Here is a 27685-nt window from a genome sequence, read left to right as displayed (position 1 = left end):
ATGGCTGTGTCAGAGGAATCGGATCATACACAAGATAAGCAAGGAGGCGACATTACATATCTACACATGGTAGATGAAAATAATGCCCTCGGGGAGTCTCAGATACGAAAACTGTTTGATGGAGCTACAATATTCCTAACCGGTGGTACGGGTTTCCTCGGAAAATTGTTGGTAGAAAAATTGCTAAGGTAAGTTACCTATTAGAATTAATACATAAAAATAAAAAAAAAATGTTTATATTAAAACCGGTTACTATTTCAATCAAAGCTGGGAATTTAAAAATCTATGTAGGTACATAAGATACCTATAGACCTACATATCTATGAAGTAAATTCAAAAACAAAATATTCGCAACACTGTTAAGCTTAAAAAATCAAGACGTGGAAGTAACGCAAATAATTAAATTTAATTTTTAAGATTTTCCATAAATTATTCGCGAAGATTTTATAGATTAAAATATCATGTTTCTATTGTCCGTCTATTTTTCTTTATTGTGGGTTTTCACCGTTGAACACGTGCACACAGATATATATTTTAATACAAATGTGTTTATAGAAGTTCAAGGTAAATGCTTGCATAGAACTAAACTATAAATGGTATCAAGGATTTTCCAGGTTATAAATTAAATATTTCTGCGTTAGTATGAGTAAAAATCACGTGTTTAACTACTAAGAGCTGGCAGTTGCTCTTCGTCTGTAAGGAACTATATAATGTTATTTCAATTAGCAGTTTTATTTTAAAGGAACATTTAATTGAGTGTGTGAAAAATTTTTTTTTCTTTGAGAAATGGAAAGATCATCTATAAGTTTTATAGCAAAACAATTTTTATTTTTTTATTTATCGCAATAATTAATAAGTTATATCAAAATCAAAATTAATTTTTGAATCCAGTACCGAAGACGCGCCGAACAAATCCGAACGCGTGTGACGTCATACTGTTATTTTTTACTCGTATTAGTATACAGAGATGATAAGTACAGTGCTTTGAGCTTTGTTTTATTTCATTTACAATGTTTTTGTCAACTTGACAGCTGACGTATAATAGCTGTAAACGATGCATTTGGGTATGTTCCGATATTCACTGCGAGCACTGCACAGTGCTATCACTGTAGAAAAATTCGTTCCGTTATGGACTGCCAGTATACTGAATTGACGTCACACTGTACAATGGTCGCAGTGCATATCGGAACATATCCATTATGAATTTGCTAAACATTATGACGTCACAAGTATTGTGGCTATCGTTCACATTCACGTGACTATTTATTTTAATTTTAAATCGCCTGTAATAAATTGAAAAAAAATTATTTTTCGTTTTTCACGTTACATATCGATAAAATTAATAATTAAGTTTTAAAATATATATAAAAAATAAATATTATTTTTTTTTCACACTCCCAATTCTACATACAAACGTTAATTTCTATTAAAAGTGCCGTCAAAATCTGTCCAGCTGTTACAGAGATTACTGGTAATAAGCGCGAAGATTGCGGTCAGACTGACACACAATTTAAAAAATTGTTTTATTTTTATAAGTGCCGGTAATAATATAGATCATGTGTTTGAAATATCACGTATACTCGTAGATACTCCAATTTTATTTATCTGTATAAAGTTTTTTACAAGTAGCACGGTATTCAAAGTTCCACGAAATAATGTCACTATTCGTCACTTTGCAATATAAATCTTAGATTTAACATTGTATCGTAAATTGCAATAAATGACAGATAAATATGTAATCTGTATTTTTCCATAACACAACAAAGAGTACTTGTTGTTATCTAAGTAATGTAGAGTTACAATCTCGGCGATGAGAGGTCACAATACTTGTACTGTATCCTTAAAGGATATGTTTTTGATTGCATTGCGTCTGCGATCGTTACTCATATATTAGATGTTAATTGAAAACGATAACTATGCTAATATATTTGAATAGTCACGTGGATTCTTGTCACGTGGAATATTATTAACTAGCTGTCGCAAGCGACTCTGTTCGCGCGGCATTAAAAAAAAACTTTATAAGTAGCCTATGTGTTCTTCCAGACTATGTTCTATAACCGTGTCAAATTCCATCTAGATCTGTTGAGCCATTCTGGAGATATCTTCAATCATCCATCCATCCATTCATCTAAACATTTGCTTACAACATAAAAGTGCTTAGGAAAAGGACCGCAGGGAGCAGGTGTTTTACCGTTTATATTTATGTACCTAAAACTGTTCTAATGAATATAATTAAAGTATTTGGTTAAGTATTAAATAACTTTGCTTCCTAGTTATGACTACATTCGATTTTTAGTACGTAGTAAATTTTATAATAAACTACAGAGCTTTTATATCATGCAGCCACCGTATCTATGTTTATCTTGACCTTAAAAAAATTAAGCACATCTCTTTACAATACTTTTAATAGACTATAAAATTTATAATATTGATATTTTACGTAGTCAACGTCGTAAAAAAGAAACTGGATTGTCTGCTTGAGGAAACGTGATAAACTTAAGATAGGCTTGTTAAAAATTCTGCACGTGTTTTGTTTTAATCAAACATAATTATGAATGCAAAATTTAATTTCTTCAAGAAATAAAAAAAAACATTAATGATTTAATTTTTCATACAATAAATGTTGATTTTGAAATGTCTACATATTTTTATATTTCAATGTATTTTTTTTTATATTCAAATGTGACTCATTTATGAAATTGTTAAAAGACATGGAAGAGATCTCTCACGCCCATAACCTTGAGGGATAGGCAGAAATTACGATCAAAATAAAGATAGGTTATAATATCAATAGCTGTTACTCGCGACTCTGTCCGCGCGGCATTAAAAAAAACTATATGTAGCCTATGTGTTTTTCCAGACTATGTTCTACATCTGTGCCAAATTTCATCAAGATCCGTTTAGCTGTTCCGGAGATACCTTCAAACAAACATCCATCCATCTGAACATTTGCATTTATAATATTAGTAAGATATATCTTTTAAATAAATATCGATATAAAATAAATGACGGTAAGTTTACAATAGGAAGATTTGTACCAAACCGGATATTATAATTAGCTAAACAAACGTGTAGGACAGCACGACTATGTCCAAAGTAAATAACTGCCATCTGCCCATCTAACATGATAACCTTGAACTTTATTAGTTTATCCACCTAAAGTGGCATTATTTTTTCGCTACCAAGAAATATTGCTCCGAAAAATCATTTTAGTACACTGAAGACATTCAACATATTCTATCAATTCGCATAGAATACGAAGGCATGTAATCATAATCACCTTCCTGGCCTTTTTTTCGGCACAGTATTATCTTCTCTTCTATACATCTCTATCATTTGTCATATCTGAATTTACTCCATCCTTAAGCATATCGTCTTTCGCGAATCTAATTCATACTTTCTTCGTTCTTCCTATACCTTTGTAGTCATTTACATTAAAGCTTACTACTCTCTTGTTTATAGAACTATAATCTCTCCGCAAAATATCTCCATAAAGCGCTAACCTTTTCTCAATACCTCTGCAATTTATAGATCCGCTTATCTTTTAGGCAATTAATGCATAAGATTTGCGCAAAAAATCTGTCAACATATTACAAACTTTAGTAATAGTTGCATTTAAAATGGTTCATTAATATGAAACAGAGGTCATTTTGTCAGTTTGGTCGATTACCTTGAGATCTTGACGGAAGATCGCATTGATGTTGCAAAAAAAGCTCACTATGATCGAAAGGCAAGTTATTAAGCAATATCTATAAATTAATTTGTTTAAGTGAAAACTTCGTATCAATTTTTAAGGAGTTTGCGACAACAAATGAACAAGAAATTTAAAACAGTTAAATCTATCTATATATATAAAAGAAAGTCGTGTTAGTTACACTATTTATAACTGAAGAACGGCTGAATCGATTTGACTGAAAATTGGTGGGCGGGTAGCTTAGAACCAGGAAACGGACATAGGATAATTTTTACCCCGTTTTCTATTTTTTATTCCGCACGGACGGAGTCGCGGGTAAAAGCTAGTTTAACATAAAGAAGAAGTCCTTAAAGCTATTTTCATCAGAATCGAACAAAATTTGGTATAAACTTGACCATGACTGCCTAGGCACGTATACAAAACATTTCATCTCTGTTTTTTTTAAATAATAATATATTTTGTGCAAGTATTTCGGCAATGAAAATCGCGTTGCAATTCGTGTAAAGTATAATATTGGACTAACTTTTGTCCGCGACCTCGTCTGCGCGGGATTTAGAAAAAAAAGGGTGAAAAATATCTCGTGCTTTACTCGAAACGACATAATTTATCTGTGCTGAATTTAAATAAGATGTGTTTAACCGTTGCGAAATTATTATTAAGTAAATATATAATTCAAACGTATCCATTGGGAACCGTACATATTTCCGGGGTCCTAAGTAGCCTTTGTTTTCTTCCATACACCCGTTCTGTGAATACCTTCTAATAAACATCCATCCATACATTCAAACACTCGCATTTATAATATTAGTAAGATTTAAAAATGTAACTATAATTTGTATTTTTATGTCGAATTATTTACAATCGTGGTTTAAATTCACAGTATAATGTTATTGCTTCCATTTTAACTGATAATAACGAATTAAATTACATGTAGTTACTATTTAAATAGTTTATTTAAATTGTTATCATAAGAGTAATTTTAATTATGGATCAAAACAATAAATCGATTGCAAAGATTAATAAATAATTTGTGGCACAACTATTTTAGATTACAGATTATTTCACAGTTTTACGTTTGAATTATATCAAATAAAATTACTATTAACAAAATTATTGCATCGTTATTTGCAAAACACAAAATGTTTACAATCTAAATTTAAATTTGCTTTATTGGGAAATTTCGATTAATGTTGAATTTTATTACATTTCGTGAAAATATCATCAAGGCCATTTCGTGAATTTGAATTAAAACTATTAATATGTTCATACATTTTTTTAACAATACTCTAACCTACATTTTTACGATAATGCGTATTAGAATACCGTTTTAACGTTATCGGATCCTTGATAAAATTCTCATCGGATTTAAATCGCTTCTATGAATATAAATTAGACAGCACAAAGAGAAAATGTAGCTTAAGCCTTCTAAACACCTTGAGTTTAAACTGGACAGACGGACTGTGGAAAACTTTGTGTGTAGGCAAAATTGTAACTGTCAGTTAAACTTTACATATCTCAGTTTTGCTTAGTATAAGAAATCTAAACTAAGTAACGTCTAAATGGCCCTGATATTTGACATGAGATTTTAACAGTGGTAGACGCCAGCACAACAACATCTGTTTTGGTTGGCTTGCCCGGTGCAATACCATGACCACACAAAAGACAGGCGTGAATTGGCGTTTTTTCTGATGAGTATGGTCATGGTATTGCGTCTAATTTAGTCTCCTTTCCCTTCCCACCCTTTTCTTATAAGAAAAGAATGGGAAGAGGAAGTGAGTTCGATGGAGGAAAAACGCATAGGAAGGAGAAACATACTTTTTCTGTGCGACTCCTCCTCTATGGTTTAAAGGCAACGCATCTGCAATTGCGGATGTCTATGGACAGCGGTTTCTTCGCTCTTTTGGTGAATTCAGATGGCCGCTTGATAGTTTGACACCTTATAAAAAAATAAAACGACGCGAGCGGTAGTTGCTCTGTATGATTATGTTATTTCATTTTTTGAATCTTACTTTTAAGTTGGTCTTAAATATCGTTTAAAGATAAACATAGTTAGTTTTATATATATGACATATTTATTATTTGTTATGCTTATTTTGTTAAAACACAAGGTTATATATTATTAAAAAATAAATAATCTTTATCAGTATAAATTTTAAACTTAATAGTTGAAGTCAATTTAAACACCTCAATAAGAAATGCGAATTATAATAGCGCTCAATGCCATTTTAAACATTCAAAGCTCTATCATAAAAACACATTTACAGAAAAACTAATTTGAACAAATGTTAATACATTTTTAATAAAAACTATACATTTAATATTCTAGATAGACATCCTTGACTTTTTACATTGTAAGATTTAATATAATATAAAGACCATTTATTCATTATTGTTGTTTTTGTCACGCTGAAACAGTGCGATTTGTTTGACTTCACACATGTCTTTGAATGTCTTCGCTGATATGTTAAGTTTGCATCGCGATGTTTTCTATTTATGGAATTCAATAACACATGGAACCCGGACATGTAGATTATGGCCCGGTCTGGTCAGATGCTTAATAACTGCATCACCAACGCTCTAAGTATATTTCAAGTTATAAGAAAAAAAGTATTTAAACTGAGCGGTTATTAGAGGTTTTCATAGGTGGATATTATAGGATGAGTATTTCCTTGTTCATCATCATCAGCTCACTATACGTCCCCACTGAGGGGCTCGGAGCCTACCCCAAGTTAGGGGTGTTTAGGCCATAGTCAACCACGCTGGCCAAGTGCGAGTTGGTTGACTTCACACATATCATTGAATTTCTTCTCAGATATGTGCAGGTTGCATCACGATGTTTTCCTTCACCGTAAGAACGTCGGATAAATGTACATATGTAAATCGAAAATCGAAAAACACATTAGTACATGGTGGGATTCGAACCCAGGACCTGCAGATTGCAAGTCAAGTGCTTAACCCCTGAGCCACCGACGCTCTTCTTCGCTCTCTATTTCCTTGTTCGCTGCAGTAAAAATATTCCTTAATCTTTACAAAATAAATATTGCCTTGAGTTTCTACTGTCATAACATCTGCATGGCCACAAAATTGTCATCCGTTTTTATTTTCTTTGAATCAAATAGAGCCAACAATATGTTAGGTTAGTTGAAGTAGCGGTTATATTGCATAAATAATTGTTGTTCCGTATTTTTCCTTATTTCATTCCATATTTAAACGATTTCAAACAACTGAGCAATGATCTATTACAATTATTCTGGTCTAACAAGATTCTTGAACGGCTATTAATAATGCTATTTCTAATGCCTCCTGTCTTTGATTAGTTGATTTCTGTGATTAACAAATGACAAATGTTTCATTGAGTTCAGATCGATTACCCGAATGTAACGTTTCGATCCAAAGGCGAAAATAAGTAAACTTAGGGACGTCAAAATCCATCCATTGCGACCTTGAGGTAATATGATATTATATGTACTTCGTCTAGTCTAGATTATTGGTTTTAATATTTATTTGTTTTATTAAAAAATAGTGATATCAGAAACAAAATATTACCTTTATGAGAAGAGAGGTTATTGCGTTTTACTTAATATTATATGAATAAAATGCACCATACATTTACCAGTGCATACCATATTATGTAAAGTCGAATTAATAGAAATGAGAAATAATAATAATAAGAATTTTACCTTTAAAAAGCTGTAATGAAATCACAGACTTGTTTCGACATTTTAAACTTTCGAAAATAAATCGATCTTACTAATATTATCAGAGCTGGGCATTAACTCGTTAATCCGTTAATCGTTAATTAACGAAGTTAACATTTTGCTTAACGGATTAACTTTTAAGTTAACTTCAAAAAGTGTTAACGCTTTTGTTAACTTCCGTTAAACTCAACTTCCGTTAATAAAAGTCCGTTAATCGTTAAATTAGAAACTTGGAGACGTGCTGTCTTTTTGTTTAAATTGCGCGCCACGCCACGCTCGTAAGTTCAGCTATGTCGGGCGACTGTCAGCGACTCGAATGGTGAACGAACGAGTTGATAATTGATATATGTGAAGTGTGATGCATCAGAGCGTCCGGGAAAGACGTGACCAATAGGACAAAATCAAAAGAAGATTCGAAATAGTATATTTCATAACGAGTCTATAAAATCACGAGTATGTAATAGCCCACATTCCGAACACTCTTCGTCCCTGCAATACGCCACTTTTTAAGCAACTGTATTAAGAACACTTTTTTACTCGTGCTTTTTCTTTAGCTTTTCCAAACTCGTGCGTTCTCTTTCCCAACTGTCAAAATAACATCTGTTAAAAAAAAGCCAACCACGAAGTTTTTATGATTGATTTAATGATTTGATTCAATGAATTAGGTTGGTTTCATTTTATTTCATCTCATTAAATTTCATTTTCATTTCATATCAATAAAAATGATCTACTAAAGACTTGGCTGTTTGGGCATAGTTCCCTTTTCCTACCCAGAATGGGTGAAGAAAACCAAAAAAAAATCTCTGTTAGTATTCTTTGACGGTTGGCGCCATTTTCCAAACATTTTAGTTATTTGAGTTTATTGTGTTTTTATTATTATATTAAATTGCTTCATTTTTTCGCAACTGTATTAAAAATAGTTGTTTAGTACATGGGCGGAACTGTCATTAAAACTTGTGGCAACTGTCAACCCTCACCTTCGGCTGCGCCTCGGGTCGGGTAGACATTTGTCGGAACACTTTGCAATGACAGGCTTTCCGCACTCGTAATGAAATATACTATAATGCATCCATACTTGTCTCCAATACTAATGTCTTATAGAATTAAGATTAATTGTTATATTTATAAAAAATAATTTTTATATTAATAAAAATAATTTTTATATTAATAAAATTAATTTTAAAATAATAAAAATTAATTTTCATAATTAAAATAAACAAATTAATATTTTAAACAAGTGTCACCACCATAATTGTTAAAGTAGTATGTATAATTTTGGTATGGTTAACTGTTAACGATTAACTTTAACTTGCGTTAAATTTTCGGGAATTTAACGCTTTAACGATTAACGAAGTTAAATTTTTAATTAACGAATTAACGATTAACGAAGTTAACATTTCGATTAACTGTGCCCACCTGTGAATATTATAAATGCGAATGTTTGGATGTATGGATAGATGGATGTTTAATAGAAGGTATCTCAAGAACGGCTGCAAGGATCTCACTGAAATTTTGCATAGAATATAGTCTGGAAGAACACATAGGCTCCTTTTAATTTCGTGCGGACAGCGTCGCGGGCGACAGTCAGTAAACAATAAATGTCATTGTCAGTATTCAGTAAATTAGATGTGTAAACATATTTACTAATTTGCATTTAATTCGACTAAATAAATAAATGTAAAAAATAAAAAATTACATACTGTTTTTTTTACTCTACTCGCTTGAAGGAACAAAAAATGAAAACATTCCATAGTTCTATTTGAGTTTGATGACCTTCAAATATGAAGTATAAATTAAAGTAAAAATTGTTCTGGTATATAAATGTTGTTTTACACATATTGATTGTCCGCGCGGAATTTAAAAAAAAAACACTTTATGAGTAGGCTATCTGTTCTTCCAGACCATGTTCTACATTTTTGCCAAATTTTATCAAGATCCGCTGAGACGTCCCAGAGATACCTTCTAACAAACATTCATTCATTCATCTATCCATCCATCCATCCATCTAAACATAACCATATAATATTGGTAAGACTAGTTGTTACTAAACAATATACATAGATTTGAATAATTTTTATATATAAGCAAATAAGTTTCTTTTACATTTTTTATACTAAAAAGGCAAAAAATATATTTAAGTGGAAGATAAAATCAAATAATAACTTAAATTACTTAGTTATACTCGTGATAAAAATTAAATATAAATTAAATAAGAAAAAGGACCACTGCTACGCATAATTATAATACTTACATTACTTATTACTTTTATAATTACTTTAATTAACTCCTTTTTTTATTACGATCTCAGATAGCAAATCTTACTAACGTTATAAATGCTAATGTTTAGATGGATGAATGTTTGTATGTTTGAAGGTATCTCCAGAACGGCTCAACGGATCTCGATGAAATTTGACATAAATGTAGAACATTGTCTTGAAGAACACTTAAGCTACTTTTTTTTTAATTCCGCGCGGATGAAGTCGCGGGCAACAGCGAGTATTTTACCAACGATACGGATTGAAATCTTATTTACTTGCGAATTTTAGCGTATAATCATACAGAAGGCATAATTTACAAAGTATGTTCATGACAAAGTAAATTAATATTCTACGTTGTTAAAATTTCTTAACCATAACTATTTGTCTATAAATATTAATTGTAAATAAAACGTTAAACTCACTATTGTAATTTAGCATAAGAATGATGTACAAAAAATACGAAACAAGAGTCTATAGATGTCGTTTGTTTTATAAAAAAATATTTAATTTGTAATATCAACATCGTGCTTCTTGCTTCTTTCCTCTGTGATTTAGAAGCTTTCCATTTTTATTTATCTAGATCTGATTAGAAGTTTCCTGTATCATCAATAAGACAAAAATATAAAAAAAACACAATTATCTGCTGAGATTTGCTTTTTCAAGTTCAGCTACGTAATCTTAAAGGAGTTTATTTTATCTGGAACTAACTTTATAAGTCAATTTAAAGTCTAAATATTAAATATAAATTTGATTCAGTTGTTGGGTAACGGTTGATTACTGTTAGGCGATATGATTGCTCCTCATTAATCATCTTATACGAAACTAGTTTAAACAGGGTGTGTTAAGGTCCTTCCACGCTCGCGTTGCGATTTCGCTCGATTTCCCCGCATCGATGTGTTGCACAACCGCCGAGTCAAGGTTTGTCTGCCGACGTGCGATAGAGGCCGGACGCAGGGAAATTATTAATTAAAGAAATCACCTGAGACACAACACAAATGACCCACAAGGCCAATAGTTACCATTGTATCTCAGTAGAAGACGAACGATTTGTTTCCTACACAGACAAAAAAGATATAATTGAGCAGTTATTTGGTACAATATTGATTGTATGTACCGCTACTTTCATTACAATGTTTAGCTACCGATTTAATACGAACATTATTGATTTATAATATTAAAAATAAGTTAGAAAACTGTGGCAAATTGACCTTTTAACGCATCACGCTACAGACAAAAGTCTTTTTTTTTATATTTTATACTGTCGCCCACGATTCCGTCCACGCGGAATTAAAAAAAAAAAAATAAGTAGCCTATGTGTTCTTCCAGACTATGTTCCACAATTGCCTACTTTCATAAAGATCTGTTGCGCGGTTCCGGAGATACCTTCAAACAAACATCCATCCATCCATCCACCTAAACATTCGCATTTATAATATTAGTATGATATGTTGAAGATAGTATCTGATATAACTGTTATATCCAACCTGAAGAATCGAAAAACAATGTTTAAGGAAGAGAGGGAAACGTTAACTACCAGCCATATTTGGGTTGAGTATTAAAAACAGAAACTGGTCTTGGTTTTCTCTGTTCTGTGCTCTTGACACTACGGTCGAACGTCCGTCTTATCTGTAAGTCCATTATATCGATGATAACAAATATCTCAATATTTGTGAAAATACTTATGTTGTTATACACATCTGATGTCATTCATATATTAGTAAGTATTTGAGATGTGCTGAACATTGGCGTGAAGGCAAATCGGCAAACATTACCGTAAACAACAAAAAATAGCTACATAAAAATGATTTAATAAATTTCATTATGTTAATTAATCTATTTATTTTACTTTTCATTTTATTAACATTAAAATTAAAGTACATAATTATGTTAATACATTTTTAATAATTGCTTTAAGCAATTGTTAAGTGGAATAATTTATTTAGTCGAAGTTTTATGGATGAAATGTTTTTGGTATAAAAAGCTTCATCTAAAGTTTTTATCGTCCGCGTACTGTAAAGCCGATTACACACACTCCAAATGTTCAGTTAAAACTGAAGATGTGTAACTGGCTTAACAGTCTATCATTGTAAACTGTTGCGCATTGAATCATACATAGGTTAAATAGCTTAATGTATTTTGTACAGTTATACATGGCTAGTATTCTCACCGAGTAGTATTTTGTAAATATACGTTCCAGAGAACTGCGTGACTTGTATACAAAAAAAATCGCAACGTCTGTTTGTCTGGCGTACCAATATGACACTATTTTATAGTGATATCGTTTATTATGGTTATAAATAAGGTGTTTTAAAGTGTTAGTCATAATAAGGATTGTTAATTACAACTTCCACATAAATAAATGGGAAAATATAACAGTCTATCAAGAAAATGTTAAATCTAAGCTAAAAACGTCACATCTTTAAAAAAAATCGTCAACTTGTACGCTTTAATATTCTTATTTTTTTTCTATCATAATATTTACAAAGAATCATATTCTTATATCATGATTTTCAAACTGAAAGACAGATAACTTAATTTTCTTGTATGAACGTCAAGTCAGTGAAAACGCAAGGATAACTAAAACGCTCTCTAATCGCTTTTCGCTTAATAATTCTCACTATTATAGAAAAAAAATTAATGAGAACAGACATCAAGACAAGTACAGCTAAAACAAACGAAACTCTTCTCAATATCTATCAAAATAAAACTGACGATGATCGTATAAAATGATTGTTTTATTCTTTAAAGGATATAAGGCATTATTAATATGTAAAATAAAGGTTATATTAGCTTATATCAAAAGTGAATGATAAATTAAAATGCTGAATGCATCGTTGGTAAGTAGAGGGACAATACGCTCTTACGATGTCAGATAAAGGCGCAGCGTGTCCTATAAATTATATAACAAATAAACATCACGCTTTTAAAGTCAGTTATCATTTTAAACTATGACGTAATAAATGAATAGTTCAAGCATAAAGATATTAACACCCATCACTCTGATTGATCCGGTTTTATTTTTGTCATCCACTAAGAATCAAGGAGTGACGAAGTAAGTACAGTATTTTTTTAATAAGATGGCAAACGAGCTAGGAAAACCTTATATAGTAAAGCGACCGCTGTCCATAGACATCCGCAATTTCAAATGTCTTTCCTACATTTAATTAACAGAGGACCAATACGAACAGAGATTACCTTTTCTTATGCGTCCTTTCCTCCATCAAATTCACTTCCCCTTCCCATCCTTTTCATATTAGGAATGAAAATATAGGAGAATGAAGGCCTAAAATAGGCATACACACTTGTCAGATGAAAAGTGGAATTGCTTCCACTTCACTCCTGTGTTCTAGTGGTCATGGTTTCGTAACGTAATTTGCCGACTCGACAGTCGGCAAATTCATGCAACAGATGTTGTTGCTGGCGTCTACCACTGTTCACTGAAAGTAGTAGAGGAAGACAGTGCTTTTTTATTTTCTAATATTTCTCCTCATTTTAATCAGTTAATCACAAAAGTGGTAAAGGTGATGAAATAATGATCAGAAGGATTGATTACAACTGACATGTTCAACAAGTTTATAAATATTAAATATTTTTTTATAAAGAAATACTGACGTCATTCGTCATACTCAATAACATGATTGTCGCTACCTCTGAACACTATTAAAAACTACGTAACCGTATAATTTAGGATTAAAAGAAACATCTAATCCAGCACGAACTAGCAAACTAAAGTTCAATGTCGTGTAATGTATTGAATTATATATAAATACCAGCTATTAGAACTCAGCATTTTAAATTAGATTGAGCTTTTTACAGAATGATTTTACTCGCCATAAAACTAGCATAATAAACGAGAATATTATATAAATCTAGCGGTCGCCCGCGACTTGGTCACCGCAGGATTAAAACAGAAAGTAACCTATAATATTCCCGACACAGTCCTGTCAAAATTGGTCCAGCCGTTCTGGAGATTACCCGTAGCAAACGTGGCCTTGCGAACATACAGACAGACGGACAAAAATTTTAAAAATTGTTTTTTCGATATCAGTTACGTAAAAAGTCGTGTGTCCAAAATATGTTTTTCTTTCGATAATACGTACGAGTACAGACACTAATTTTTTTAATATGTAGAGATTAGATGTTGTTAAATTATCCTCTGTTAGCATACATTTAAAAGCATACGTAATATAAAAGAAATAGACAATTCATACTTGACAGTTCATAATTTGCCTTATCCGCCTTCTTTTGTCGAATTTGTTCTGAAGAAAAACTTGTATACATTATTTTTTTTTGCTCTTTTGTAGGAAAATTCCTATTCTAATACACATTAAATACACTACAGGTACTTAATTATTATACAATAATTTAGTATACAGTTTCTGATTAGGATATTAGAGTATTAAGGTTAAAATTTTTATCACTTTCTAATTGATTTAAAAATAACATAATTTCAATGTTCAAAAGCACTCACGACCCCGTTTAATTGTTTTGCACCAGAATATACTTTGCCTTAAGGAGATGTATTTGTGCATATATTTGTATGTATTTCAATACATTCCATATCTCAGTTCTATCTTGATATACATCTGCCTTTTAATCGTTGTAACGACGATTGAATGAATAGTAATTTGAATGAACGGTGCATGCCCTTATTTTACATCGACTATTGTATGCAATTCGTTCACTAACAATAGACATTTATACAAGTTGATGCAACACTGTTTATGAAATGAGATTTAAATAAAGGTAAAGGGGAAATCTGTGCCACTGAAAATAGAATAATTCGAAACATAATCTTTAATATTTTTTTGTTAAATTGGCTTTTTAGCAATCTAAGTTATCTTACATCTCACTAATATTATAGAAGCGTAATTTTAGATGTATGGATGGATGTTTGTTAGAAGTTATCTTCAGAACGGCTCAACGGATATCACATGGATGGAAGAACACATTTTGCTACCAATTAAGTTTTGTTAATTGCGTCGACTAAGTCGCGGGCGACAGCTAAAACTAAGCTATACCTAAAGGCTAGTTAATAACTGAGGAATTATTTTTTTCTAATAAAAATAGTTTTATGCGCTTCTTCACATTAACTTTGTCGAATTTGACTTTTAAAAAACGGGTACAAAATGTTTGCTTCACGTATTAATCAACTGTATATCTATTACTTATATCAAAATATATAAGAGCTTATATCTGTTTCAGATAAATAACAAGGTCTTATAACTACAAGGTGAAGGTTTAAGATATAATATATGTAAATAATAGCTTACATAATGTAAAAAAATTAAATTATTCTTTAACGCAAAGTGGTAATGTTAAATGTTTTTGACCTTTGTGTGTTGTTCACCTTTCGTAACAGATATTTACTTTTAAATAAAGTTATTCACATAAACGTAAAGAGTACACGATCGAGGGCGATGACAAATTACAAAGTAAACTGAGTAAATACTGACAAAATCTTATTTATTGGTATCATTCGCATTTATAATATTGTATACTACAAAGTATAGTTTGGATGGATTGATGTTTGTTTGAAGATATCTCCAGAACGGCTAAATGGATCTTGATGAAATCTGGAAGAACATATAGGTTACTTATTAACATAGGTGGGCACAGTTAATCAAAAAGTTAACTTCGTTAATCGTTAATTCGTTAAATAAAAATTTAACTTCGTTAATCGTTAAAGCGTTTAATTTATGAAAATTTAACGCAAGTTAAAGTTAACAGTTAAAGTTAATTTTTGTTTATATGTATTACGAGTATAAGGCGCAAGCGGGAAATGGCCATACGAATAATCTCCGAATCGTATGGGCCGATTTTGTCGAGACTTTCAATAGAACTTAGGCTAATTTTTTACTGCGCTTACGAAATCTCGGGCGATCGCTAATCCTATCTATAGTTTAGTTATATAATATACTAAAATATAATTTAGACTATTGGAGCGATGTACTAATGCCTGTACCATAATAATGACATAGCATGCACTAGTTACACACACTTATATACTACACTGACAATGATGGACAATTGACATTTTCAGTCAATTTTTTTATCGACAATCCGACGTCACAGATTAGAGAGCTAACTAAATTTAGACAACACAAATTTTCTATTAAACAGTAAGACATGTGATAATATTCAAAAGAAAACAATCAAAACTTTCGTACAGTATTTACATTTATCTGTTACTATTTGCACCCGGATATTCATTTGCTCATACTCCAACAACTGAACATTTAATTTTATGTATAATTTGGTAATATTTTTTTATTTTATTTTAGCTAAGGACCCACGAACAGACTTATCATTTTTTACGTACTTTTTATTTATTAATAAAACTTCTAACATCGGAGGAAACTTATTATAACATTGATAAATAAACTATATAACCAATCCAGTGATACATCTCAACACATCAAACTATACAACTGAGATGCCTTCGATAACTTCTATCATCTAATGATCTATCGTCCGATCTATTGTTATATGTTAAATCAAGTTAAATTACTCTCATGTATAGAGCATAAGTTACACGACATAACGAAAACAACCGATCGCGGGTGATGTCTTCTCTCTTTCTTATCACCTATAAAATCGTTATAGTTAATTAGTAAGAATATGGTTTTGAATTATTTTCAACGACATTCGATTAATTTTAAAATAAACTTTCGATATACGTAAAAAAATCGATGTCTTTTTGTAAAGGTCACTTGTGCCAACATTTCATATATTAAATTTAGTATAACACAGTTTAACATTATTTCACTAACATAATTATTTTATCTTTTTCCTCATTCTTTCTCGTTTTGTCGTATACTTTTTTTTGTAAACAAACAAATTATCTTCGCTATTGTCTTTGCGCAGCGCACGTGCATCCCCGACAATTAGAAGGGTTGGGGCCATAAATCCATCGAGTTCGTTATCGCATTCTCTGTGCGGGCTGTCCATTTGATCCTTTGTTCATATTTTTGTTGTTTTTAAAATTATTTTTCGTTGACTATGAAGAAGCCCCAAAAAAACAAACGACGGTAATAAACACCTAAATCCCTTTTGTTTTTGAGGAATGTTTATTGCGTGCACATTTCGTCTTTCGACTTTTTAAATTTATTTTTCATTGTTTGTTTCTTATCTACGCAATGGCAAAAAAATTCTATTTGTACGCTTTTTCAAATGAACCATAAAGTATTTTTTTTATATTTTTTGTTGTCTTTAAACTCCAACATTAAAATAAAAATTTTTGTCTGCAACAAAGTTTAGTAGTATTTTAGGTACGACGTTGAAGAGTAATCTCGATTATTTTGATTGCAATTCAACGCAGAGTTTATCTCTTGTAATAGACTGCGTCTCACGTATAACAATTATTGTATTAAGAGTAACGTGTTTTCGAATCTTATGTTGATTTTATAACAAAGTCTTTTTCTAAAAAAAGTGATGTTAAATAAATCAAAACCAGTTTTAATGTGAATAAAATGTAATAGACACTTTTCGAGATATTTGTGTAAATGTGAAATAATTATTAAACTTTGAAGGTGTCTAGCGCCTAAACTTCGCAATATTTGATAGAGGTAAGTTTGTTTAAATCGTCACTATTTTCTAACAAGGATTCTGTGGTACTCTTTTGATCACGTCTATCCCGGCCGCTCGGTGTATTGTATAACATGCATCACACTCGCTCGTTCTCGTTCTCTCTCGTTCTCGTTCACCATTCGACTCGCCGACGGTTGCCGAACATAGCCGAACTTACGAATGTAGCCTGATGCATAATTTAAATAAAAACGACAACACGTCAATAAGTGTCTATTGTAACAATTAACGGACTAAATTAACGGAAGTAGAATTTAACGGAAGTTAACAAGAGCGTTAACACTTTTTGAATTTAACTTAAAAGTTAATCCGTTAAGGAAAATGTTAACTTCGTTAATTAACGATTAACGGATTAACGAGTTAATGCCCACCTTTGCTTATTAAGTTTTTTTTAATTCCGCGTGGACGGAGACGCGGGCGACAGCTAGTAAAATAGTAAATTGCAATTGTTATTTACTAAATCGTTCGATGCATTTCATGTAAAATAGAACTACCAAACGTCGATCGTCAGTGGCTCAGAGGTTAAGCCCTTGCCTTGTAATCTGTAGGTCATGGCTTCGAATCCCGCCATATGCCCACGTATATTTCGATTTATGCGTTTTTTGCGTTTGACTTTTATCTGTCGTTCTTACGGTGAAGGAAAACAACGCGATGCAACCTGTACATATATGCGAAGAAATTCAAAGATAGTGAAGTCAACCAATCCGCACTGCACCGGGCCAGCGTTGTTGTCAATGGTGGGGACGTAAAGTGGGCTGATGATGATGACGAACAAATAAATAAATAAATAAACATTTAAAAGAGGCATAATAGAGGTACATAAATCTCGCATGCCAAAATACATATTGTCATCTCTTTCTTTCTATTTGATAAAACAGAGACAACTATATGTGTTAATACAAATGTCACGCCAGAGGTATTTCACGGTAAATAATAAAACTATTATATAACCCAATAAACATATAACTATATGTCACTTATTGCATAGTAATCATACTTGAACTTGACCTGGTTGCATATTACATACTAATTAGAGAGTTGCTTTGTTCTTATTGTAAATTAAATACCTATTTTGCAAATAAACAAGTGCAATTTTATTCTTAATCTTACTAATATTATAAATGCGCATGTTCGGATGTTTGTTAGAAGGTATTTCCAGAACGGATAAACAAATCTTGCTGAGATTTGGCATAGATGTAGATCATTGATAGGACGAACAATAATTTGCAATATTTGTTTTCATGCAAAAATTAACAGGTTTTATCTGTCTAAATAATAGACCAAAAATATAACACCGTGATCAGCTTAATTGGGTGAAATGTATGAGAGTACATATAATATATAAATAGAAAAAAAAAAACGTGTTTAAACATGTCTTAAATTATTTTTTTCCTTTGCACTTAAAATTTTGATGACATTGCAACTTTTGCTGGGTTAAACTGGATTTTTCCTCTGTTCTATATTTTCCTTTTAAAACATATATTAGATTATATCTTAAAAGATAACAGTTATAACAACGGATCCGTATAAGTTCTATGCGACTCTTACAGCCACAAAGAGCGTACAATCTGCATTCAAAGCACTCCATACCACGAAACCGATGTCAATCATTGTGTTGTCCGAGGAACTTACATAGAATATAAAGTTCTAATGTACGTAATACTGTCTTTACAAGAAATAACCATTGTGAAGTACACATTTCTAAATGTAATGTCTTTAAGAGAATGTGAAGAAAATAATGTGGTATTTTAGCATGCTTTCTGTAATATATGGTACAAATCAAACGGCGGTTTGCTGGGGACTGATTTATTTTACGAAACCAGTAGGGTAGGTTAATATAACCTACCCACATTTACAATAATACATTACAACATCCCTCTCCAGATAAAATATAATGCAAAGCAATAACAATAGAACAAACTTAAGTAACTGGTCAACAAAAGAAAAACTTAATTAATATAAACGTAAATTGGTTGCCACAACAGTGTAAAAGTAACAAAGTTATTATCATACACACCGTTCTTAAAATGTTGTCCGTTCGAATTAGTGAAACAAATTATGTAGAATTTGGAATAATTACAAAAAAAAAACTTACATTTAATCGTTGACGTTAACATCTACACACTAATTTTGTTATAGTAAAAAAAAATCTTAATGCTAACAGTTAACACATATAAATGTTTATTTTATATTTATGAATTATAATGTAGTAGGAAAAGTAAATAAAAAAAAAACAATACAGTTCAGACAAGAGAAATAACATTAATGTAATAAAGGTAATGGGAATACTTGTACACAGTACTTTGTGCATTTTATTTAAAGTCTTATTACTTTATTTTTCGTGGCCTTAAATTATAACGCTTTTGCTCTGGTGTTGGAGTGGGAATTGAAAGCTCCGGCGAGAGATTAGTTTCGAACGAAGATGTACACGGAATTTCATGTGTTCTCGCGGCGATATTCGGATTATCGATTTCGCGCGCCCCTGGTACTCCCGTTTCAGCAATGTCGTCCACCTGTACGTGCGAACGCTCACTATCTTCATTCGTTTCATTTTGAATAGGAACATGCCAAGAGTGACGAGAATTTTTCTTAGGAATTATTTGATCAATATGGCGGGTATTTATCTTATCACCTGTATTAACCGCATAGGTAACCTTGCCCGTGCGTTCTGTCACTATGCCCTCCATCCATTTATCTCCTCTCCCGTAATTCCTAACGAGTACGGCGTCGCCGACAGCGAGGACGCGCGCGCTTCCCCCCGCGTGCTGCCGCTGCTTGCTTTGCGCGCGCGCCACGGCCTCGCCGGTGGCGGCAGCAGGCCGCAGCAGATCCAGACGCGTGCGCAGCCTCCGTCCGATCATGGCCACAGCAGGTTCGCGTTGCGTGCTGCAGTGTGTACTGTTGCGATACTGCATTAAAAATTTGCTTAACGCGCGATCGATATTTTCGCCCTCTAATTGAGCTTTCTTGATGACCTTTTTCACGGTCTTCACTGCATTTTCTGCCGCCCCATTGCTTGACGGATGGTACGGTGCCGTCACGATATGGTCTACACAATTTTTCTTCAAAAACTCCTCAAATTCACGAGAAGTGAAAGGTGGCCCTCCATCCGTAACCATTTGTCTAGGAAGACCAAATCTAGCGAATAATTCTCTGAATTTATTTTCCACCGAAGACGCAGATGTCCCGCCACTCATATGGAATATCTCGATCCACTTAGAATGGGCGTCGATGACGAGTAAGTAATGTCGACCACCATGTTGTAGGAAGTCCGCGTGTAAACGGGTCCACGGTTCCGAGGGCCATGCATAGGGCACGGGCGTGGCGCGTGGCGGCGCGTCCCTCTGATCGCGGCACACGGCGCACGTGCGTGCGCGTTCCTCCAGCTCCGCGTCGAGTCGCGGCCACCACACGTAGCCGCGAGCAATTTGCTTCATTCTCACCATGCCCACGTGGCCTGCGTGGACCTCCTCCACTATTTGTTTGCGCAAAGTACCCGGTATGACCACCCGGTACCCCCACACAATGCATCCATGATCGACGTGTAACTCCTCTTTACGATGAAAATATGGCTTCTCGCCTTCGATTTCGGTCTGGTGTGGCCAACCGCTCACGATATATCCATATATCTTTCTTAATATGACATCTTTCGCCGTATCCTTTGCCACGTCCCTGTGGCTAAGAGGGAAACTGTCTTCTACAAAATGTAAGTAAGTCGCGGCGTCGTCCTCCTCCCTCGACTTACTGGACGCTGGCTGAGGTAGACGGGACAAGCCATCGGCATTGCCATTTTTATCTGTCGATACAAAGACGATGTCGAAGTCGTATGCCGCCAGACGAACAGCATACCTCTGCAGTCGACTAGCCGCCGTTTGTGGTATGCCGTGTTTCGGTCCGAAGATGTATGTGAGTGCCTTATGATCGCTCCGAAGAGTAAATTTACGTCCAAACAAATATTGATGGTGTCTGCTTACCCCGTAAACTATCGCCAATGCTTCTTTGTCGATCTGGCTGTAGCGCCGCTCCGCATCAGTGAGTGTGCGCGAAGCGCAGCTAACGATTCGCTCGCTGCCGTCGGGCATGCGATGCGCCAGCACGGCGCCCAGACCGTATGCGCTGCTGTCTACGGCGAGTACCAGCGGTAACGTAGGCGAGTAGTGCGCGAGCGCGGGCCCGCTAACCAGCTTCTCTTTAACCGCTTCAAATGCCCGCTCGCAATCCCTATTCCAACACCATTTGCTACCTTTCGCCAATAACTTATACAATGGATTTAACAATGTGCTCATGTTCGGAATGAAGCGCGAATAATAATTAATTAAGCCTAAAGCTGCTCGAAGTTGTGATACATTTTTCGGCACAGGTAAATTTACAATGGCGGACACTTTATTTTTATCTGTATGTACTCCATTTTTATCAATTCTATATCCTAAATATGAAATTTCATCCATAAAAAACTCACATTTTTCAAATTTAATACGTAAACCCGCTTCCTCTAACCGAGACAATACCTCTTTAACATTTTGTAAATGATGCTCTCTGTTGCGCCCGGTGATACATATATCGTCAATAAATGCTACAACACAATCTAATCCGCTTAGAGTTTCCTCAATTAATTTTTGGAACATCTCCGGCAAACATTTTAAACCAAACGGGGCCCTTCGATACACAAAAACACCCATATGCGTTGTTATAGCCGTTAGTGGTTGCGAAGCTTCATCTAACACTACTTGCAAATACGCATTCTTTAAATCCAATTTAGTAAACTGTTCGCCACCACTTAACGCTGCAAACAACTCTTCTGTGCGCGGTAAAGGATAGTGAAAATCTTTTAATAAAGGGTTTACTGTAACTTTATAATCTCCACAAATCCTAATTGTTCCATCGCGCTTAATTATAGGTACAATGGGCGTTCCGTAGTCGGACCTATCCACTTTATAAATAATTCCCTCCGCTTGTAAGCGTTCTAACTCGCGCTCGACGGGTGAGCGCAATGCTAACGGCAGTGGACGGGCCTTGCAAAATATCGGCGTTGTATCTTTCAAATGTAATTTAATTTTTGTTTTGAATGTGCCTACCCCGTTACCGAATACGTCAGGAAATTCATTTCGTAAATTTATAAGTAGCGAATCGGCCGGCAGACCTATTTTATTTATATTAATGGCATCTAAATTAAGTTTTCGTAGCCACACACGGCCTAACAGCGGCGGACCGCCGCGCGCGATAACAAACAAAGGTAACTCGGTCGTCCCGCTCCCACTCGTTACTCGCACTGTGACGTAACCGAGCGGAACGATCGCCTCGCCCGTGTACGACTGCAATTTAATATTATGTTTTTTAATAGGTAAATTATAAAAATATTTGTCATAAAAATCTTTTGACACCGCCGAGATTCTGCTGCCCGTATCTATTTCGAAAACCATGTTTATATTTTCTACACGCAATGTACAATGGTAAGGTCCATCCGTAACATTATTACTAACGGATATAATATGATGTAAACAATCACTCGCATCGCTCGCCGAGTCACAACTATCAATATAATTATGAAGTTTCGATCTTCCGCCGTCAGCCCTATAAGCATTTTTTTTACACATTTTGGCCAAGTGACCTATATTGTAACACTTATGACATTTATACGACTTATAGCTACACTTATCTGCCGTGTGGTCGTCCTTGCCGCAGCGCCAGCAAGCGGGGCGCCGCGACGGTGTGGCCCCCGTGGCCACGCGATGCAGGCCGCCTGCCTGCTCGAGTCCCGAAGCTCCCGGCGCCGACGCCTGGCCGTCGCCGCCGGCCGCTTCCGCATGCTTCTCAGCTGCTTCCAGCGCAAGCGCCAACTCCACCGCCTTTTTGTAATCCAATGTGGATTCCGCGAACAGACGAGACCGCATCACTTCATTTCGAAGTCCAGAGACGAATTGATCTCTAATATTTTCTTCAAGCGTAGCTCCAAAATTGCAATGCTTCGCTAAGTGCTTTAAATTTTGCAGAAACACGCTTATCGGTTCATTCTCGGTCTGTCGCCTTTGTCTAAACAGGTGCCTTTCGGCTATCTCCGATCTTTTTGGTTCGAGATGATTTCCGACAAGTTCGACCAGAGCTTGGAAAGACTTGGTCTCCGGGTGCATGGGCGCACACAGGTCACACATCAGCTCGTACGTGGCCGCTCCGACATGCGTGAGTAGTGTTGCGACGTGTAGATCTTCTCTGATGTCGTTAAGTAAAATGAATTGCTTAACGAGACGAACGTACGCACTCCAGTTGTTACGATCGTTAATATCGTATTCGTGCAACTTTCCGAAAGGCATATTTAACACTATAAACCCGAAATACAAACAAAAAAAAAATACTCGTCGCCAGTTGTAATATATGGTACAAATCAAACGGCGGTTTGCTGGGGACTGATTTATTTTACGAAACCAGTAGGGTAGGTTAATATAACCTACCCACATTTACAATAATACATTACACTTTCCAGATCAAAAACCAATAAACCGAACCAAATAATTGTCAATATGAATCGAATGGTACCTAAGTTTTAAAAATTTATAATTATTGCGACGCTTACTGGCTTTAACGAATTAACTAAGTAGTAGCAAAAATGTTGAAAATCAAAGTAGATTGGATTTATAATGTTATGTAAAAATTAAATCTGAAAAAATAACAATATGAATGTATTTTTACAGATCATGTTCGGATATCAAGAGGTTGTATTTGTTGGCGAGGCCGAAGAAAAACAAAGAGATCGTAAAACGGCTACAGGAACAGTTCGACGATGTGGTAAGTGAAATGTAACCGTCCGTTGTTACTGCCAAAGCATTAATAATAAAAACCTATTGATATATCATAAAAAAACTGATTTTTTTTGTGCCAATTTTATGTCATAGAAACCCACGGTACAGATCTTTTTTAATTTATTACAAGCTCAAATGCTATTTAGAACACAGGACAGATCAGTTGATTTGACAGTTTTACAATCATTGTATTAGCCTATCTTATCTTATTAATATTATAAATGCGAATGTTTGGATGGATGGATGCTTATTATTAGGTATCTCCTGAACGGCTCAACGAATCTCGCTAATTTTGGCATCGCAATTGAGTATTTTTTTAATTCCGCGCGGACGGAGTCACGGACAAACGCTAGTTATAACATAAATAAACAAGCTACCTCAAATGCAATGTTAATTCGAATAGCAAATATTATTTGTCGATGCGCATAAACGATTTTGCACGTCTCCGAGAACATGCTAACAAATATACAGCTCTAAACTTTATTTATATTGATACTTTTATACTAACCAAAAAAAAAAACGTTGGTAAACGTCCGTATATCACGTAAATGAATAAATAATCGCGAAATAAATGATCGACCATTTTGACGTATAAATTCAGTTTTTTTTTGTTCGTCTAACTCCTTATCACTAGTTCGTTATAGTTCTTTTTTGCATGAAATAAGTAAATCAGTAAATTAAATGTACATTTTGATTGAGCGTAAATATGCTGGCTAAATATTTTTTTAAGCAAACACTATCTCAATTATCTTAGTGTCTACTCTTATTCTTATGACAAATCCGATTTACGTACTAACATTACTTTAATTTGTTTACAGCTATATGACAAACTAAGAAAGGTGCAACCAAACTTCATCGAGAAAATTAGCATTGTGGAAGGAGATGTCAGTCAAATTAACCTCGGCATTAGTAACGAAGATAGACAGAAATTACTCAATGAGGTACGCTATTTGATTTTTTAATCTTCTATGAACCACGACAAGCAATCAGAAAAACCAAGATCTAGAATCACGGACTCGATCTTGACGAAAACCAAAACCGCATCACTGAATATTTGAAAAATAATAACGGTGTTATTGGAGTGACAAGAATCCAACTGCTTTAAAGAAAACACATGTCATGATTTCAATCATCACAAAGTGATTTGAGAATATTATTATTTTTGAATTTAAAGCGCTTTTGCAGGTTGAATTTATTTTTCACGGCGCGGCGACGGTCCGGTTCGATGAAGCGCTGAAGACTGCCGTAGAGATCAATGTCAGGGGCACAAGGGAAATATTAACGTTAGCTCGTGGCTGTTCCAAGCTGAGAGCTATGGTACATATATCCACAGCATACAGGTATACAAGTTTTATCATATTACAATCGAATTCAAAATCAAGTCTATTACGAGGTTCCACATAAGGACCCTTATCGTCTCTACATACTTAATCAAATTGTCTATAAAAATATTTTAACGCTTGTTACAGCAATTGTCCACTGAAAGAAATAGAAGAAAAGTTCTACGAAAGTCTATTAAGCGGTGAGAAATTGATCGACCTGGTTGAGAGTATGGATGAAAAGACCATCAATAATATAACGCCTGGGTAAGTGGACCCTACCTTTATTGAATACCATGATTTCAAATTGGTGTTGACTTCTATGAAATAATCGAATATGCATCGGAAATAATTTTGTGTTTTTCTTACCTTCTTCTTTTTTTTTCTTCTGTTTCTTATGTTTATTCTATTTCCAGTTTACTCGGAGACTTTCCAAATACATACGCATACACGAAGGCAGCCGCAGAAGACATTGTGCAGAAATATTCAAAGGGATTGCCTGTGGCTTTATTCAGACCTGCTATAGGTAAGTTTCAATAAATACACTTAAGGTGTGTTTCTAGAATCTGCTTAATAAATTGGATGAAGTAAAATGAATATTAAAACGGTATGATAATTTATTCGCATATTTTCCAGTGATTGGAACAGCTAAAGAGCCCATCGCGGGATGGATAGACAATGTTTACGGACCTACTGGGGTAATAAAATTATTTTTAAGTATTTTCCTGTAATGCATTGCAAACCATTTTGCAGACCTCCCTTTTACCTTTTTAAATGGTCTCTCAATAGTCTCCTAACTCTTCTCAATTTAATAGACTTCTCTCTTCTCAGGTGGTTGTTGGTGCAGCAGTGGGACTTCTTCACGCGCTAAACTGCAATCCAAAGGCTGTAGCCGACCTCGTCCCCGGTGACATGGTGGTGAATGCGTGCATAGCAACAGCATGGAAGACAGCGCGCGACTACCCCGGCAACCATGAAGATGCACCGCCAGTAGACCAGCCACCACCAGTCTATAACTACGTGTCTTCTGTAGAACAACCATTAACTTGGAGTAAGTATGGATATGTTATGGAAGAATATATTAATAATAGTGCTGTAAATTCAATATCGAGTTTGAATATAATTAAAGAAAATTCCGATCGTATAAACGCTTCTATCAACAACGAATAGGTGTAGGAAGTCAAAGAGTGGTCAAAAAGTCATTTAAAAAATCCACCAGAATTGGACTTGCTGCATCTTGCCAGATTTTTGATGTAACTAAAACCATTGTTCTTTATATAGGAAACTTCATGAGATACAACGAAATGTATGGTCTGGAAGTTCCCACTATGCAAGCCGTGTGGTACTACATCTTTTACATTACTCCTTCCAAGTTCTTGTACAGTTTTATCTGTTTCTTCATGCATTGGGTACCTGCCTATATCATTGACGCGATCGCTGTGGTTATTGGCAAAAAACCTATGTAAGTGTTCAAGTTTAAATATCAAAGTTTTATTTATTTATTTATTTTCAAAATAAAACTCCTTTAATAATATGAATTCAAGTGATGTTGTAAAGGACGTGTTAGATTTGCAATTACCAGCCAGTAAGAGATAATTTTGGAAGATTCTAGTTCCCTAGACAATATATTTAAAATTATCCTGTATTAATATATTTAAATCTTTTATTCATAAATTTACTTTAAGGTCAGATCAATATTTTTTTATATTTTGTATACAAGAAGTAAGATTTAAAATTATTCATCTTTCATTTCAGGTTAAGAAAAGCTTATAAGAAGATAGACAAATTCTCAGCCGTCATCGGATATTTCGCATTAAGAGAATGGAAATTCCATAATAATAACACACAGTCACTTTACAAAGAGTTGTGTAAAGCTGACAAAGAAATATTCGATTTTAATTTAAAGGATTTAAACTGGAAAGATTACTTCTGTAGTTACGTTAAAGGTATTCGAGTGTATTTATTGAAGGACCCAATGGATACAATACCGGAAGGACTGAAGAAGCATTATAAACTCAAGGTAATGCATTATCTATTTACTACAGTTTTATTCGCTGTACTTTTGAGGTTAATTTGGGGAGGTCTACGATACAGTATAGGCGTGTAATAAGCTTTAAGTTGTATAGATAGAACGGTATTTAATTTTTTGTACGAATTATAATGATCAGTAACAGCTTGTTGTTGAACTACATAGTTTCAATTCGTAAATCGGTGTGACGGCTATAGCTGTTTGTGATTTAGGTTATAATCTAATATAACTGTGAGTGGGTTTTCCATTGTCGTTTAGAGTCTTTTAGAAAACATTTAATGCGAGAAATTCTGTACCCATTTTTTT

General features: G+C 34.0%; 1 protein-coding gene across 1 annotated transcript; it reads left to right on the top strand.

The window, feature by feature from the left end:
- Positions 1–27685, top strand: LOC106721285 (fatty acyl-CoA reductase wat-like). Its single transcript, XM_014516197.2, has 10 exons — positions 1–188; positions 23924–24017; positions 24850–24972; positions 25217–25371; positions 25501–25617; positions 25767–25876; positions 25987–26048; positions 26182–26401; positions 26632–26812; positions 27106–27685. Exons 1-10 carry the CDS (start codon positions 1–3, stop codon positions 27455–27457), a joined length of 1602 nt encoding a protein of 533 aa, XP_014371683.2. The 3' UTR covers positions 27458–27685.

Source organism: Papilio machaon, chromosome 19, assembly GCF_912999745.1.
Source record: "Papilio machaon chromosome 19, ilPapMach1.1, whole genome shotgun sequence".
NCBI lineage: Eukaryota > Metazoa > Arthropoda > Insecta > Lepidoptera > Papilionidae > Papilio > Papilio machaon.
Note: the sequence above shows the minus strand (reverse complement) of the source record. Positions and strands in the feature narration are given on the sequence as shown.